This window comes from Oenanthe melanoleuca, unplaced genomic scaffold (genome assembly GCF_029582105.1).
Source record: "Oenanthe melanoleuca isolate GR-GAL-2019-014 unplaced genomic scaffold, OMel1.0 S160, whole genome shotgun sequence".
Lineage (NCBI taxonomy): Eukaryota > Metazoa > Chordata > Aves > Passeriformes > Muscicapidae > Oenanthe > Oenanthe melanoleuca.
In genome coordinates, this window is record NW_026612809.1 from 1 (window position 1) to 18,008 (window position 18,008).

Below are 18,008 nucleotides of genomic sequence, written 5' to 3' on the forward strand. Positions count from 1 at the left end.
TGCTTCAGTCTGAAAACGGAACAGGTACAGGTTTTTTTGGTATTGTGTCATTTCTACCAGCGGTGTGAAAGGGGCATCATTTTGAGCCATTTTTAATAATTTTTGGGGATATTTTTGGGGTGTTTTGGCTGGTTTTTTTGGGGTGTTTTTTGGGGTTTTTTTCTCACTTTGGCCACCTGGTCCAGCTAATTTTTGGAGTTTTTTTGGGGAATATTTTTGGTAATTTTTGGGGGATGTTTTTGGGAATTTTTTTCAGGATTTTTGGAAATTTTGGGAGGGGCGTTTGGTAATTTTTGGGATTTTTTTGGGATTTTTTGGGGCATTTTGGGGGGAAATTTTTTCGGAATCTTTTTGGGATTTTAGGAAATTTTTTTCGGGTTTTTGGGAATTTTTTGGGGATATTGATGGGGATATTTTTGGGGTTTTTTGAGGGTTTTTTGGGACTTTTTTTGGGATTTTCTGGGATTTTTGGGGGGTTTTTGGAATTTGGGAATTTTTTGGGGATATTTTTGGTAGATTTTGTTGGTTTTTTTTAGGGAATTTTTGGGGGATTTTTGGGGATATTTTTTGAGGATTTTTGGTGATATTTTTGGGGTGTTTTTGTGATTTTTTTTCACCTTTGGCTGCCAGGTTATGGGGATGTTGGAGGTTTTTTTGGGGTGTTTCTAGGGGGGTTTTTGGGAATTTTTTGGGGGGCTTTTGGTAATTTTTGTTGTTTTTTTGGGAACTTTTTGGGGTGTTTTGGGGAATTTATTTGGAAGCTTTTGGGGATTTTTTGAGGATTTTTTTGGAAGTTTTGGGGATTTTTTGGGGAGTTTTTTGGGGAATTTTGGGGGGGATTTTGTTAATTTTGGGGGACATTTTTGGGGTGTTTTTTGGGTTTTTTTCTCACCTTCGGCCGCCGGGTTATTGTGATTTTGTGGGATTTTTGCGGGGGTTTCTAGAGGGTTTTTTTGGGAGTTTTTGGGTTGGTTTTGGTAATTTTAGGGGATATTTTGGGGGGTATTCTTGAGGTATTTTTGGTATTATTTTTGGGGTTTTTTTTTTTTTTACCTTTGGCCGCCAGCTCCAGGTGGTTTTTGGGGTTTCTTTTGGGGATGTTTTTGGTAATTTATGGAGATTTTTTGGGGGGGAATTTTTTTGAGGGTTTTGGTAATTTTTGGGGATAATTTTGAAATTGTTTTTTTGAGGTTTTTTTTAAGTTTTTGGGGGGATGTTTTGGGATTTTTGGGGAGTTTTCGGGAATTTTTGGAGGGATTTTTTGGGGGATTATTTTTAAATTTTGGCGATTTCTTTGAAATTTTTTGGGGATATTTTTGGGGTTTTTTTGGGTTTTTTTTTCTTACCTTTGGCCGCCAGCTCCAGGTGATTTTTGGGGAATTTTTGGAGGATATTTTTGGTAATTTTTGGGGAATTTTTTTGGATTTTGGTAATTTTTGGGGGTTTTGTGGTAATTTTTGGGATTTTTTTGGGATTTTTTGGGGTATTTTTGGGGGGAATTTTTTGGGAATTTTTTGGGGATTTTTTAGGGAATTTTTTTCGGGTTTTAGGGAATTTTTTGGGAATATTTATGAGGATTTTTTTAAATTTGTTTTTTTTAGGTTTTTATGGGCCTTTTTTGGGGGGGATTTTGGGGGGATTTTTGGTGGGTTTTTGGAACTTTTTTGGGAATTCTTTGGGGAAATATTTTTGGTAATTTTTGGGGGATTTTGGGGGGCTTTTTTCTTACCTTTGGCCGGCAGCTCCAGGTGGTTTTTGGGGTTTCTTTTGGGAATGTTTTTGGTAATTTTTGGAGGTTGTTTGGGGGATGTTTTTGGGGAAATTTTTGGGGGGATTTTGGTAATTTTTGGGGCTATTTTTGGGATGGTTTTTGGGGTTTTTTGAGGTTTTTTGGAATTTTTAGGGGGATATTTTGGAATTTTGGGGGGGATTTTTGGGAATTTTTGGGGGGATATTTTTTGGGGATTTTTTTGGGTTGGTTTTTTTTTTTTTTTTTTTTTTTTTTTTAATTTTTGGCGATTTTTTTGAGATTTTTTATGGTAATTTTGGGGAGTTTTTAGGTAGATTTTGAGGTTCTTTCTCCCCTTTGGCCGCCATCTGCAGCGGATTTTTGGGATTTTTTTGGGGGGGATATTTTTTAAAAGTTTTGGGGATTTTTTGTGGATTTTTTCTGGGAATTGTTTTTGGTAATTTTTGGGGATATTTTGGGGGGTTTTGGGGGGGGGGGGTTCGAGGTTTTTTGTGGATTATTTGGGGATTTTTTGGGGGTTTTGGGGAATTTTTGGGGGACATTGTTGGAGATTTTTTTTTTAATATTTTGGGGATTGTTTGGAGATTTCTTTGGGGGTGTTATTGGGGGTTTTTTCTTACCTTTGGCCGCCAGCTTCACGTGGTTTTTGGGGTTTTTTGGGGGGATATTTTTGGGATTTTTTGGGGATTTTTTGTGGTATTTTTGGATAAAATTTTTTGGGAATTTTTATGGCGTTTTATGGAATTTTCTTCGGGTTTTAGGAAATTTTATGGGGATATTTATGGGGATTTTTTAAAAATTTGTTTCTTTAGGTTTTTTGGGAATTTTTTGGGGGATATTTTTGGTAATTTTTGGGGATTTTTGGGGGATATTTGGGGATGATTTTGGGGTATTTTTTGGGAATTTTTGGGGGGTTTTGGGGAATTTATTTGGAAGTTTTTTTGGGGATATTTTGAAGACTTTTTTTGGAAGTTTTGGGGATTTTTTGGGTAGTTTTTTGGAGATTTATTTGAGGGATTTTGGTAATTTTTGGGGATACTTTTGGGATGGTATTTGGGGGTTTTTTGAGGTTTTTGCGGGGATTTTTGGGGATTTTTGGGGGGTTTTGGGGAATTTTTACGGGGATTTTTTTTTTTTTTTATTTTTTTTTTTTTTTTTTTATTTTATCCTGGCGATTTTTTGGATATTTTGTTTTTTGTAATTTTTGGTGGTTTTTGGGTAGTATTTTTTGGTTTGGCCACCAGCTCCAGCTTATTTTTGGGATTTTTTTGGGGTGATATTTTTAAAAAGTTTTGGGGATTTTCTGTGGATTTTTTTGGGAATTACTTTTGGGCTTTTGTTAATTTTTGGGATTTTTTGGGGATGCTTTTTGGTGGTTTTTTGAGGTTTTTTGCGGATTTTTGGGGGGATTTTTTGGGGGTTTGGTGTAGTTAGCCACAACCGCACGGAAGATCTCGGGTTGTACGAGGAGGTAGGGCCCCTTCCTCTCCATTGAGTTGCCAAGTTACGTAACCGCAAAAGGAAGTGACGTGGGCACGCCGCGGTTATATAAGCGGGTGTCCACAGGAAAGAAATTCCATTTCACTGTTCACCACTTTGGTGTGATGTGTGATCTGTCCGGCAAGGTAGTAAGTGCGCCGTGGTCTCGCTCCTAACCAGGTCGCACTAGCCTAAGCTACAGGCAACATAGTGGTGCCGCAACCCGGTCTGCTCCCCGGCACACGGGCTTGAGCGGCGGGCGACGGGAAGCACGCTGGCGGAGGAGACGACCGAGGCAGCTGGCTGACCGCGGTGGGGAGGACGCTCCCAGTACCACCGAGATGGAATCACTCGGGAAGGTAATTGAAGAAATCCACACACAGTGGGGAATTCATTGCAAGTTTAATGACTTTAATACTGCTATTAGGCGGTTGTTAATGCTGAATGCTATTGATCGTCCTGTGGACGTTTTGCACTCCGAATGTTGGGGGATGTGCACGACTGCTCTTGCTGAAGACGTTATTGCCTCCGGCTCTAGTAAATGTCTAAAGAGCTGGGGCAAAGTTAAACAAGCATTGACAAAGGCTCTAGAAGAGCAAGAGACGTGGAAGGCAGCCCAGCAATGTTTAAGAGCCATTCCGAAGCTGGGTGTTGGAGCCGCAACTCAGACTGTTGTTACCGATAACCTTGCAAGTTCACATTCGTTGTTGGATACTAACAACCCTTCGCTGTCGCGACCCTCATCTCCACTCCCGACCTCCGATCCTAAACCTAACCCAAACCCACTTCCCCAACGCGATAGTTCCCCGTTTTCTAACGCCGGTACTAATGATATTAATGAAAGTGAAATGAAAATAAGACCACCACCCTATGCCCCACAAAATGGCGCCGAAGGGGAGCGGGAGGGGCGGGGCCAACGGCTGCCACAGACATGCGCGGTCAAGACCAAGGGGAGGGAGGCGTGGTTTCTAACTGGGAGGGGAGACCGGAGGCCTATCAGAGAGCGAGCCGTCACACGTTTCCTTATATGGCCAAGAAGCCCCTAGAAAAAAGGCGGAGTAAGGCAGGCGTCGCCACCGCCCACCAAAAACCCAGAGGGCGGAGTCCAACTAAAAAGCACAGTCTGCCGGAAGTCCCTGACCACTCCACTTCCTCCCAGTCAGAGAGCGAGGTCGAGACACCCCTAAGGCCGAGCCGGGATGAGTGGTGCAAGGACTTTAAATATAGAAAACAATGTCCTTCTTGCGCAAAGCCCAGCTTCGATTCAGATTTCGATTCGGATTCCGACCCAGACTCAGAGCTTATGCCGGCAACTTTTGCCGAATTTGTAAATCAAACCCCGTGGCGTGCAAACAAAAAGAGCTCCTCCGTGGCACTGAAGAGCCCTTCCTCCTCGTCCCCGTGGGGACGGCTGCTGCAGCTGTCGCAGAAGTCCAGGGGCCCGTCCAGAGCGTCGTCAATGAGCCCATCAAAGTCCTTGAGGTCGTCGTGGTGATGACCCCGGTTGCACACACACACACTTCTATGCCCGAGTCGCCGGTGAAACGGCGCTGCCTGCCCGGCGTCTTGTCCTTGGCGTCGGGGATGGCGCCGCTTTGCTCCAAGCTTTTAGAGCTGTAACCTTTCAGCAGTTCCTCCTTGCACTCCGTATCCTTATCGGGACCGGCCCTCTCCACCAGCTCGGCTCCCGTGCTGGCGCCGCTGGGCTCCATGCGTTGCGTTTTGCCACGGCTCTCTCACCCAGCACGGTGGTGGAGGGCTCGGGGTCCCCGCGGCCGGGCGCCCCGTTGCTGTCAGTACTGCTGGTATTGCTGCTGGGTGCTGCAGAGCTGCTCTGTGCTGGCTGCAGGGCTCTGGGCGTGTCCGGGATTGTGCTACTGCTGCCTGCTGGGACACACTGCTGATGTAAGGCACTGTACGGGGGCGGGGGGGGTCGGCGGTCGGTTCACCACTTCCTCATAGGGAGGTAGCAAATAATTTGGCAAAAACCGGAAATAGAAGGGCAGGGCTGAGTAGTTATGGGCCTCCCGGTAGGCGATCAGGTTGATCTCGTGCTGCCGCTGCTGGGCCTGCGGGCGGTGCTTGGTGCGGCGGTGATGGCAAGCACAACAGCAGCTGAGGATGATGATGATGGTCCACACCAGCCAAAACCCTTCTCCTGTGAATTATCTTCTTTCATTAACAAAATCCAGTTTCCTGCTCAAGTCACTCCCTCTCCCTCTCCAGGACATTTAGCAAATGTCAGTATCTTGACAAGCTCTCTCAGCCTGGGCGGGCTCCGCGCCGGCGGGCAGCCCCTCGGGCAGGGCCTGGAGCAGCAGCAGGGCCATGGCGAGCCCTCAGTTTCACCGTGGAACACACCAGTTTTGTCATTCCCAAGCGCAGTGGCGAAGGTTTTCGCCTGTTACGTGACCTACGAGCTGTCAACAAAAAGATTCAGCCAATGGGACCAGTGCTGCCCAAGCTGCCCAGCAATTCTTTTATACCCACAAACCAGCCTTGTGCCGTGATTGATATTAAAGACTGCTTTTTCTCAATTCCGCTGCATGAGCAGGACAAAGAGCGGTTCGCCTTTTCCATCATTTTTTCAAATGGTCATCAACCTAGCCTTCGGTTTCAGTGGAAGGTTCTACCCCAAGGCATGATCAGCTCTCCCACGATTTGCCAAATCGTCGTTAGCAAAGCCCTGGCCCCAGTCCGATTGAAGAACCCCGAAGCAACAATCATCCAGTGTATGGATGACATCTTGATCGCCGCCTCCACATCAAGCCAAGTAGACGCCATCGTAACAGAGGTTTCAAGTGCCCTGAAAATCAACGGGTTTGAAATAGCAGAAGCAAAGATAAAAAAGGGCCCTTCCGTCACCTTTTTGGGCGTAAAAATTGACAGTTCTTGTGTGTCACCTCCTGCATTCAAAATCCGACGCGACGTCAAGACGCTGCATGATGTTCAGCAGCTGGTAGGGTCTTTACAGTGGCTGCGAAACACCATCCTTATTCCCCCAGAGGTCATGTCCCCCTTGTATGACCTCTTGAAAGGCAAGCACCCCTGGGAATCCAAAGTTATCTCAAAAGAGGCCGCCCACTCGCTTGATTACATCGAACGACAGTTGGCTGTAGCTGCACTAGCTAGGTGGAATCCCAACCTGCCTTTAGACCTGTACGTGCATTTCACAAAGGAGGGGGGAGTCGGAGCGTTAGCTCAAGGCCCTCCCGAGTCAGCCAAGCCAGTGCAGTGGGTGCCCCTGGGAAAATCTCAAGGAGCCTTTACTCCCGGAGTTGAGTGCCTCGGAAGTGTAATTATGAAGGGCCGAAAGCTCGCCCTGAACCATCTAGGCTCCGAGCCCACAAAAATATATCTCCCATTCAGAAAGCAAATTCCTTCTGCATCGGTAGCGCTTTCAGAACACCTTGCACTAGCTCTGTTCGGATTCGGAGGAGAACTCTGCTACGCCGCAAAGCCTCCATGGATTCAGCTACTCGCTGTAGTGGACATTAATCTCCCACCTAAAGTCCTAGATCGACCTCTACCCAGTCCAACTGTGTTCACGGATGCATCATCAACAACCTCTACAGCAGCAGTCGTATGGCAAGAACAAGGTCGGTGGCAATGTGTAAAAATGAAAGATCAGTCTTTGTCTGTTCAGTTGCTAGAAGCGTCCGCAATAGTGCTGGCTTGCAACTTGTTCCCAAGCAACCATCTCAATATCGTTACTGACTCCTTGTTTGCAGCAAAGCTCTGTCAGTCCATGTCTCACCCAGGCGTTGCCATTTCACCGGCTGCTTTAACGATTGAAGAAGCACTGCACTCACGACAAGGCACTGTGACAGTCATCCATATAAACAGCCACAGCCCCATTAAAGGATATTTCCAGCTGGGAAATGATAAAGCTGATGCCGCAGCCAAGAACCTATGGACCTTACAAAGCGCGCGACAGTTGCACGAGTCCCTGCACGTAGGAGCCAGAGCACTAGCCAAGCAATGCGACATTTCCATGTCTGATGCCAAGCACATTGTAGCCACCTGTCCTTACTGCCAGAAGTCTCCATTGTGGTCCTGTGGTGTCAGCCCTAGAGGCCTAAAAGCCTCAGAAATTTGGCAAACCGACTTCACACTATGCCAGCTACTAAAACCCAGAGCGTGGCTCGCTGTTACCGTAGACACGTTCAGCGGAGTCATTATTGGGACCCAACAGGCGAAAGCAAATTCTAAAGCTGCAGTCCAACACTGGTTATCAGCCATGGCCTGGCTCGGTATCCCAAGGCAAATTAAAACAGACAACGGAACTCGTTTTGTTTCAAAAGCGGCCCAAGAATTCGCCAACAAATGGGGCATTGTCCTGAAGCAGGGCATTCCATACAACACTACCGGACAGGCCATTGTGGAGAGAGCCAATCAAACCCTAAAGTCAAAACTGGAAACTCTGGCAAGGGCTGAGGGGTTTGTCAGTACCATTCCCCCGTCAGAGCAGCCACGTTTGCTCGCAACTGCCATGCTCGCCCTAAATTAATTTCCTAGAGGGGATCAAGGTCAGGCTCCTTCACAGAAGCATTGGGCTGTAGAAGCGGTGCAAGAGGGTCCCCCGGTCAGCATAAAAAATGAGTTAGGAGGATGGGAAACAGGGTGGAAACTAGTTGTAACTGGCAGAGGGTACGCAGCAGTAAAAAGAGATAATGACATTAAGTGGTGCCCCTTAAAATCCATAAGGCCAGTTTTGCCTAGCAAAAGCTAACAAACACTCTGAGTATTTTCCCACAGGTCTCCTATTACAGGCCATCAGCCAAGCCTCCGACTCTCTTCTTGTGCCTTTGCATCCTGTTGACATCGATCCGCCTCAACACCGGCCATCACCCTTATCAGCCCCACGTCTGGACGTTTCGAAACTTCATCACTGGCGCCATCATAGGCCAGACCGAAACCAACACTCCAGCCTGGACCGTGCGCCTGACAGACATTTTTACCAGCGATCGATCCAGCCAAGCCTCTCAAGTCATCAAGGTAGGGACATATTGGTGCCCGAGTAATAACCCCGGTAAAGAGTATTGCACCTACCCAGGTTACTGGTTCTGTGGATATTGGGGATGCGAGACCATAGTAACTGGCAACCGATGGAAGCCTCCCAAGGAAGACGAATTCTTAAAAGTGACAGGTTGGCCCAGTAGCTGCATTTCCAGGAGCACTTACCAAGGTAAGCATCCTGGAAACTGCACACATCTCACAGTTACGGTCCTGCAGGCGAATGATCCATCTTGGGCAATAGGCAAATTATGGTCAATTTACATGCGTGAAGATATGTCTCTCACCCGCAATCCTGACAGAGGCGCTGTCGTGCAAATCATTAGGTCCCCATCACATAAGCGACACATAGCAGTAGTGCCTAAAGAATTGGCGACCTTTCGAAGAAATAAACCCCCCATGGCCACCTTATCCATGGAGAAAAAAACCGCTTGCCACCGCTACCTTATTAAACCCTGCACAAGCTATTCCTACACCCGAGACCCTTTCGCAAAATTTGTTTACCCGAATGTTGCGTGCTGCCTTTATATCCCTTAACACCTCACGTCCCGAACTCACAAGGTCATGTTGGTTGTGTTACGATTCCAGACCGCCCTTTTACGAGGGAATTGGTTCCAAAAAAACCTTTAAATATTCCCAGGAAGCCAGTCCCAAACAATGCAAGTGGGATGCTCCCAGCAAAGGGATCACCCTAGGAATAATTTCAGGCTATGGAGCTTGTATAGGAAACAAAAGTGTTAAAACCCAAAATAAAGAGCTGTGTGGCTCCTCAATCCGCTTAGACCAACGCAAAAAATGGGCCGTTCCTGCATCGGGAAATATGTGGGCTTGTCACGCCACCGGGCTTACCCCCTGTGTTTCCGTAAAGCACTTTAACGAAATTAACGATTTCTGTGTTCAAGTTGTTGTCATTCCCAGGATCCTTTACCACACGGATGATGAGGTCACGCTGCACTTCGAGACTGAGCCGCAGCGAATAAAACGGGAAGTAGCCACCGCAGTCAGTCTAGCAGTTCTGCTAACTTTCGGAGGAACAAGTGCAGCCACCGGCATTACATCACTAGCCACACAAAAACAAAGCCTGCAGCAGTTACAGCAAACAATAGACGAAGACCTCCTTGAAATCCACAGAAATATTTTAAGACTGGAAGAATCTTTGTTTTTCCTGTCAGAAATGGTCCTCCAAAATAGGCGAGGTCTGGAGCTGCTGCTAATGCAGCAGGGAGGATTATGCGCAGCTTTAAACGAGGAGTGTTGCACCTACGTGAACCGCTCAGGTCCCATCCGACAATCTACGGCAGAGCTCAAAAATAGACTCAAGCGTCGCAGCTACGAGCTCCAGCAGCAAAACTGGTTTAAATCCCTCTTCAGCCAACACCCTTGGATTACCCCTATAGTCTCTACCCTAATAGGACCCGTTGTTGTTATAATACTTGCCCTTATATTTGGACCTTGTTTGCTTAATAGAGTTACCCGGTTTGTTAAAGCCCGGTTAAGTCAAGTTGATATTTTGCTTTTGCAGCAAAGGCAGCTAACTTAAACTAACCGCAAAGCTCGTTTAATTTACTAACGATTTAGTTTATTTGCATGTTGTTAACAAGTTGTCTATCCAAATTGTAGTTGTTGCGTTTGTATAAGTTAAAGTTAATTGTTCATGGAGAGGGGGAAATGTAGTTAGCCACAACCGCACGGAAGATCTCGGGTTGTACGAGGAGGTAGGGCCCCTTCCTCTCCATTGAGTTGCCAAGTTACGTAACCGCAAAAGGAAGTGACGTGGGCACGCCGCGGTTCTATAAGCGGGTGTCCACAGGAAAGAAATTGCATTTCGCCGTTCACCCCATTGGTGTGATGTGTGATCTGTCCGGCAAGGTAGTAAGTGCGCCGTGGTCTCGCTCCTAACCAGGTCGCACTAGCCTAAGCTACAGGCAACAGTTTGGGGAATTTTTAGGGGGACTTTTTTGGAGAATTTTTTTTTTTTTTTTTTTTAATTTTTGACGATTTTTGGGGATTTTGTCTGGGGTATTTTTGTGGGGTTTTTTTGGGATTTTTCTTACCTTTGGCCGCCACTTCCACGTGGCTTTTGGGGTTTTTTGGTGGGATATTTCTGGTAATCTTTGGGGATTTTTGTGGCGGGGAAATTTTTTTGGATTTTTGGTGATTTTAGGGGATATTTTTGGGATTTTTTGGGGTTTTTTTGAGTTTTTATTGAGATTTTTGGTGGTTTCTCTTGGGATTTTTGGGGAGTTTTGGGAAATTTTTGGAGGGATTTTTTTGGGGTATTTTTTTTTTTTTTTTTTTTTTTTTTTTTGCGATATTTTGGGTATTTTTTGGGGTTATTTTTGGGGGGGTTTTTGAGTTTTTTTTCTTACCTTTGGCCGCCAGCTCCAGGTGATTTTGGGGGGGATTTTTTTAAGAATATTTTTTGTAATTTTGGGGGTTTTTTTTTGGGAACTGTTTTTGCGTTTTGGGGAATTTTGGGGTTTTTTTTGGTAATTTTTAGGGATATTTTAGGGATTGTTTTGGGAATGTTTTGGGAGGTTTTTGGTAATTTTTGAGAATGTTTTTGGGTGGTTTTGGGTTTTTTCTCCTATTTGGCCGCCAGCTTCAGGTGATTTTTGGGGGGTTTTCGGTAATCTTTTGGGGTGTTTTTGGGCTGTTTTGGTGGGGGGGGGGGTTGGTATTTTTTAGCAATTTTTGGGGGTTTTTGGGATTTTTTTTTTTGGTTTTTTGGGATATTTGGGGGGGGTTTTTGGGAGATATTTTAGGGGTGTTGGGGACCCCTGCAGCTGACAATTATCAACACTCACCGGCTGGACCACCACCCAAATGAAAAGGGAAAAGGAGAAGAATAAAACCACAAGCCAAAAACCAGGCACGCTCTAAAAAGGCGGAGCCAAGGAGTGGCCGTGCTAAACAGTTCCCAGAAACTGCTGACTGTACATGAAGGTCTATGAGTATGTAACAAATGGATGGATCGTGAAACGTATTTACAGGGGTGTTCCCAATGCAGGTGTGCTCCGGGCAGCATGCCAAGCACCCGGTCCTTTTAACCCTTGGCTTCGTGCAGGTCTCCTATTGCCTTTTTTATTAAACCTTGTAATTCTCCCAGAACCGTGAACCGTGTTTTTCACACTGAGGCGTCGCCGCCGCCGCCCGGATCGAGCGGGGAGCGGGGGGTGTGTGTGAATAGAGGGGAGGGTGACGCCGAGTTCGGGCTGCGAGGTCCGCGCTGGCGAAGGCTGAGACCGGCCGTGGCTGCGAGCGTGGGAAGGGCGGCAGTGCTGCCGCCTTGTGGGCACAGTGCGGTACTGCATGCTGCCCTTCTCAAGATGGCGGAAGCCACCCCCCCCCCCCCCCCGCCGTGCCGGGACCCTGCCATGTGGGACTGCAGCCACGCTCCAGATGGCACCTACGGCCGCAGCAGAACGCCGAAGCAGAGAAAGGCATCCCCGCCGCTGCCTGTCGGCGCCTGTCCGACTCCCACGCGCCCGCGGCGCAGCTGAGCCCACAGCCCGTGTCCGCACTCTCGGAAACGCCGCAGAAAACCGCGCCGCGGGGATCAGCGGGTGTCTGCGTCGCGCGCAGGCAGCCCCCAAAAACACACTGAGGTCCTTGCTTTCCCGCCCTTTCTGCCGCCATATATAGAAGGTCAGGCGCGTGCCGGCCAAACCGCCATCTTGAGAGTGGCAAGACAAGACTTCCGCCCTTCGCTGCTGCCGTCTTTAGTACTGGCAGAGGCCACTTCCGGCCCGGCTGCCATCTTTGTTGTGGTACCCGTAACGCCCCTCACCATGTCAATTTCTAATCCGCCTGCCTGAATCCGGCAACGACGCCGAAAAGAGCTCCGGCCGACGCTCGAGCGGCGGCAGGCACGGGCGGGGATGCTTGTCTCGGCCGGGCTCCTGCCGCAAGCGGCATCCGCAGCGTGGCGGCAGTCCTGCAGGGCAGGGTCCCGGCACGCGCTCGCCCCCCATCATCGGAAGGGCACGCGCGCAGCACCGCGCTGTGCCCACAGGACGGCAGCGCTGCCAGGGCGCCGGAGCGGGGCTGGGGTTGCGACGGGCTGGGCTTGTGTGAGAAGTGGATCTTTGGGTGAGTGACAGGCGTGGTGGTGCACCGAGAAATTGGCTAGTTAGCTAAATACTGAATTAACTGCCCAACTAACTAATAAGGTGTGGCTGTAGTTAACTCTCTACTTTCATTAGTACTCCAGAGTAGGCATGGAATGGTCAATCAAGGTAATTATTAGTCACTGCCATCTGGAGTATTAATGAGGGGCCCTACCTGGTATATATGAAAAAGAAGAAAAAATAGGTATGTCTGGTGCAGCAGTAGAAAATTTCAGGCTCCTGAGGTGTAAATATTTTTATTTAAATAATAATGTAAGGTATTTTGCCGGGGCTTTTTTGTGTTTTTGTTTTGTTTTGTTTTGTTGTGTTTTGTTTTGCTTTGTTTTTTTCTTTAATATGTTTGGTTTTGTTTTGTTTTTTTTTTTTCTCACAGGGAGCCTGAAAATTTCTACTGCTGATTTTTTAATTTTACAGCTAGAAAGCAAAGTTGGAAACAGGGTTAGAGTTAGGGTTAAAACTAGAGCTAATATGAAATAGAGAGAAAGAGCAAAACTGGAGTTAGGGTTAGGGGAAAATAGTAAAACAGAGTTAGAGAAACAGAGAAAGACTTTCAGTGGAAGAGTGGTAGAGGGATATAAGGAAACAGCCATAGAGTTAGAGAACCAGAGAGACAGAGTTAGAAAGCAGTGAGAAACAGAAACACAGAGATAGAGTTAGAGAGGCAGTCAAAAATAAAGTTAAAAACAGAAAAGCACAGTCATAAATAGACTGAAAGGTAAAGTGAGAAGCAAAGCAAGAAATACAGTGAAAAAAAAAGACTAAATCACACCAAAGAAAGACAGGAGCCAAGGGGAAGAAGTGGGGTATCCTGACTAGGGGTGACTTAACTTTATTGAATGAATGTTTTTATTCACAGCAAAACACAGCAAGGTGTACAAAGGCAAGGACAGGTACCAATTCAATTACAGATACACTCCATGGACACAGTGCTAAAGGTGAATTTACATACAGAGCAAGGCATGGAAATGCAGCAGCAAGTGCAAACACAGAACAATACAGGGGAACAAAAACCAAATATATAATTGGCATAATACGTTGTATTGTGTGACAAAGGTGGCTTTCATCCTTTTTTTGATTTTTTATTTTTTTTTTTTTTTTTTGATAAATTAAAAAGATGCCTTGTATTCTTGGAGTGTTGCATTCTACCTCTGTTGTTTTTCCTGGTAGTCTGGATCCTCTGCTTAGATTTTTTTCTTCATTTTTTAGATGTCCTGGGTGTTTTGGATGTCCCGATTGAGGGCAGTGATGGCTTTCATGAAGAAATCTTCAAATGAAGACAGGATTATCCAAACACTTCCCTTCCCTGCTGCACTAGAAGCCAGGAATATCCTGTTGCTTCAGTCTGAAAACGGAACAGGTACAGGTTTTTTTGGTATTGTGTCATTTCTACCAGCGGTGTGAAAGGGGCATCATTTTGAGCCATTTTTAATAATTTTTGGGGATATTTTTGGGGTGTTTTTGGCTGGTTTTTTTGGGGTGTTTTTTGGGGTTTTTTTCTCACTTTGGCCACCTGGTCCAGCTAATTTTTGGAGGTTTTTTGGGGAATATTTTTGGTAATTTTTGGGGGATGTTTTTGGGAATTTTTTTCAGGATTTTTGGAAATTTTGGGAGGGGCGTTTGGTAATTTTTGGGATTTTTTTGGGATTTTTTGGGGCATTTTGGGGGGAAATTTTTTGGGAATCTTTTTGGGATTTTAGGAAATTTTTTTCGGGTTTTTGGGAATTTTTTGGGGATATTGATGGGGATATTTTTGGGGGTTTTTTGAGGGTTTTTTGGGACTTTTTTTGGGATTTTCTGGGATTTTTGGGGGGTTTTTGGAATTTGTTGGGAATTTTTTGGGGATATTTTTGGTAGATTTTGTTGGTTTTTTTAGGGAATTTTTGGGGGATTTTTGGGGATATTTTTTGAGGATTTTTGGTGATATTTTTGGGGTGTTTTTGTGTTTTTTTTCACCTTTGGCTGCCAGGTTATGGGGATGTTGGAGGTTTTTTTGGGGTGTTTCTAGGGGGGTTTTTGGGAATTTTTTGGGGGGCTTTTGGTAATTTTAGGGTGTTTTTTTGGGAACTTTTTGGGGTGTTTGGGGAATTTATTTGGAAGCTTTTGGGGATTTTTTGAGGATTTTTTTGGAAGTTTTGGGGATTTTTTGGGGAGTTTTTTGGGGAATTTTGGGGGGATTTTGTTAATTTTGGGGGACATTTTTGGGGTGTTTTTTGGGTTTTTTTCTCACCTTCGGCCGCCGGGTTATTGTGATTTTGTGGGATTTTTGCGGGGGTTTCTAGAGGGTTTTTTTGGGAGTTTTTGGGTTGGTTTTGGTAATTTTAGGGGATATTTTGGGGGGTATTCTTGAGGTATTTTTGGTATTATTTTGGGGGTTTTTGTTCTTACCTTTGGCCGCCAGCTCCAGGTGGTTTTTGGGGTTTCTTTTGGGGATGTTTTTGGTAATTTATGGAGATTTTTTGGGGATTTTTGGGGGGGAATTTTTTTGAGGGTTTTGGTAATTTTTGGGGATAATTTTGAAATTGTTTTTTTGAGGTTTTTTTTTTTTAATTTTTGGGGGGATGTTTTGGGATTTTTGGGGAGTTTTCGGGAATTTTTGGAGGGATTTTTTGGGGGATTTTTTTAAATTTTGGCGATTTCTTTGAAATTTTTTCGGGGTATTTTTGGGGGTTTTTTGGGTTTTTTTTCTTACCTTTGGCCGCCAGCTCCAGGTGATTTTTGGGGAATTTTTGAGGATATTTTTGGTAATTTTGGGGAATTTTTTTGGATTTTGGTAATTTTTGGGGGTTTTGTGGTAATTTTTGGGATTTTTTTGGGATTTTTTGGGGTATTTTTGGGGGGAATTTTTTGGGAATTTTTTGGGGATTTTTTAGGGAATTTTTTTCGGGTTTTAGGGAATTTTTTGGGAATATTTATGAGGATTTTTTAAATTTGTTTTTTTTAGGTTTTTATGGGCCTTTTTTGGGGGGATTTTGGGGGGATTTTTGGTGGGTTTTTGGAACTTTTTGGGAATTCTTTGGGGAAATATTTTTGGTAATTTTTGGGGGATTTTGGGGGGCTTTTTTCTTACCTTTGGCCGGCAGCTCCAGGTGGTTTTTGGGGTTTCTTTTGGGAATGTTTTTGGTAATTTTTGGAGGTTGTTTGGGGGATGTTTTTGGGGAAATTTTTGGGGGGATTTTGGTAATTTTTGGGGCTATTTTTGGGATGGTTTTTGGGGGTTTTTTTGAGGTTTTTTGGAATTTTTAGGGGGATATTTTGGAATTTTGGGGGGATTTTTGGGAATTTTTGGGGGGATATTTTTTGGGGATTTTTTGGGTTGGTTTTTTTTTTTTTTTTTTTTTTTTTAATTTTTGGCGATTTTTTTGAGATTTTTTATGGTAATTTTGGGGGGTTTTTAGGTAGATTTTTGAGGTTCTTTCTCCCCTTTGGCCGCCATCTGCAGCGGATTTTTTTGGGATTTTTTGGGGGGGATATTTTTTAAAAGTTTTGGGGATTTTTTTGTGGATTTTTTCTGGGAATTGTTTTTGGTAATTTTTGGGGATATTTTGGGGGGTTTTGGGGGGGGGGGTTTCGAGGTTTTTTGTGGATTATTTGGGGATTTTTTGGGGGTTTTGGGGAATTTTTGGGGGACATTGTTGGAGATTTTTTTTTAATATTTTGGGGATTGTTTGGAGATTTCTTTGGGGGTGTTATTGGGGGTTTTTTCTTACCTTTGGCCGCCAGCTTCACGTGGTTTTTGGGGTTTTTTGGGGGGATATTTTTGGGATTTTTTGGGGATTTTTTGTGGTATTTTTGGATAAAATTTTTTGGGAATTTTTATGGCGTTTTATGGAATTTTCTTCGGGTTTTAGGAAATTTTATGGGGATATTTATGGGGATTTTTAAAAATTTGTTTCTTTAGGTTTTTTGGGAATTTTTTGGGGGATATTTTTGGTAATTTTTGGGGATTTTTGGGGGATATTTGGGGATGATTTTGGGGTATTTTTTTGGGAATTTTTGGGGGGTTTTGGGGAATTTATTTGGAAGTTTTTTGGGGATATTTTGAAGACTTTTTTGGAAGTTTTGGGGATTTTTTGGGTAGTTTTTTGGAGATTTATTTGAGGGATTTTGGTAATTTTTGGGGATACTTTTGGGATGGTATTTGGGGTTTTTTTTGAGGTTTTTGCGGGGATTTTTTGGGATTTTTGGGGGGTTTTGGGGAATTTTTACGGGGTTTTTTTTGTTTTTTTTAATTTTTATTTTATTCTGGCGATTTTTTGGATATTTTGTTTTTTGTAATTTTTGGTGGTTTTTGGGTAGTATTTTTTGGTTTGGCCACCAGCTCCAGCTTATTTTTGGGATTTTTTTGGGGTGATATTTTTAAAAATTTTTGGGGATTTTCTGGGGATTTTTTTGGGAATTACTTTTGGGCTTTTGTTAATTTTTGGGATTTTTTGGGATGCTTTTTGGTGGTTTTTTGAGGTTTTTTTGCGGATTTTTGGGGGGATTTTTTGGGGTTTGGTGTAGTTAGCCACAACCGCACGGAAGATCTCGGGTTGTACGAGGAGGTAGGGCCCCTTCCTCTCCATTGAGTTGCCAAGTTACGTAACCGCAAAAGGAAGTGACGTGGGCACGCCGCGGTTATATAAGCGGGTGTCCACAGGAAAGAAATTGCATTTCGCCGTTCACCACATTGGTGTGATGTGTGATCTGTCCGGCAAGGTAGTAAGTGCGCCGTGGTCTCGCTCCTAACCAGGTCGCACTAGCCTAAGCTACAGGCAACATAGTGGTGCCGCAACCCGGTCTGCTCCCCGGCACACGGGCTTGAGCGGCGGGCGACGGGAAGCACGCTGGCGGAGGAGACGACCGAGGCAGCTGGCTGACCCCGGTGGGGAGGACGCTCCCAGTACCACCGAGATGGAATCACTCGGGAAGGTAATTGAAGAAATCCACACACAGTGGGGAATTCATTGCAAGTTTAATGACTTTAATACTGCTATTAGGCGGTTGTTAATGCTGAATGCTATTGATCGTCCTGTGGACGTTTTGCACTCCGAATGTTGGGGGATGTGCACGACTGCTCTTGCTGAAGACGTTATTGCCTCCGGCTCTAGTAAATGTCTAAAGAGCTGGGGCAAAGTTAAACAAGCATTGACAAAGGCTCTAGAAGAGCAAGAGACGTGGAAGGCAGCCCAGCAATGTTTAAGAGCCATTCCGAAGCTGGGTGTTGGAGCCGCAACTCAGACTGTTGTTACCGATAACCTTGCAAGTTCACATTCGTTGTTGGATACTAACAACCCTTCGCTGTCGCGACCCTCATCTCCACTCCCGACCTCCGATCCTAAACCTAACCCAAACCCACTTCCCCAACGCGATAGTTCCCCGTTTTCTAACGCCGGTACTAATGATATTAATGAAAGTGAAATGAAAATAAGACCACCACCCTATGCCCCACAAAATGGCGCCGAAGGGGAGCGGGAGGGGCGGGGCCAACGGCTGATTCCCGCCACAGACATGCGCGGTCAAGACCAAGGGGAGGGAGGCGTGGTTTCTAACTGGGAGGGGAGACCGGAGGCCTATCAGAGAGCGAGCCAGTCACACGTTTCCTTATATGGCCAAGAAGCCCCTAGAAAAAAGGCGGAGTAAGGCAGGCGTCG

The 18,008-nt window shown here is 45.2% G+C and overlaps 1 protein-coding gene and 1 pseudogene across 1 annotated transcript; one reads left to right on the forward strand and one right to left on the reverse strand.

Moving 5' to 3' along the window:
• Positions 1 to 4,193: 4,193 nt before the first annotated feature.
• Positions 4,194 to 5,559, reverse strand: LOC130266707 (WW domain binding protein 1-like; annotated as a pseudogene).
• Positions 5,560 to 13,481: 7,922 nt separating this feature from the next.
• Positions 13,482 to 17,997, forward strand: LOC130266708 (uncharacterized). The gene is made up of 2 exons (XM_056515970.1): positions 13,482 to 13,732; positions 17,108 to 17,997. Exons 1-2 carry the CDS (start codon positions 13,582 to 13,584, stop codon positions 17,995 to 17,997), a joined length of 1,041 nt encoding a protein of 346 aa, XP_056371945.1. The 5' UTR covers positions 13,482 to 13,581.
• The last annotated feature ends 11 nt before the right edge of the window (positions 17,998 to 18,008 follow it).

Excerpts from the sequence above, each read along its gene's own strand:
- LOC130266708 (XM_056515970.1), top strand. The coding sequence starts at position 13,582 with ATGTCCTGGGTGTTTTGGATGTCCCGATTGAGGGCAGTGATGGCTTTC. Across the intron at positions 13,733-17,107 it reads TCAGTCTGAAAACGGAACAG|GTCGCACTAGCCTAAGCTAC; the intron begins GTACAGGTTTTT and ends GCTCCTAACCAG.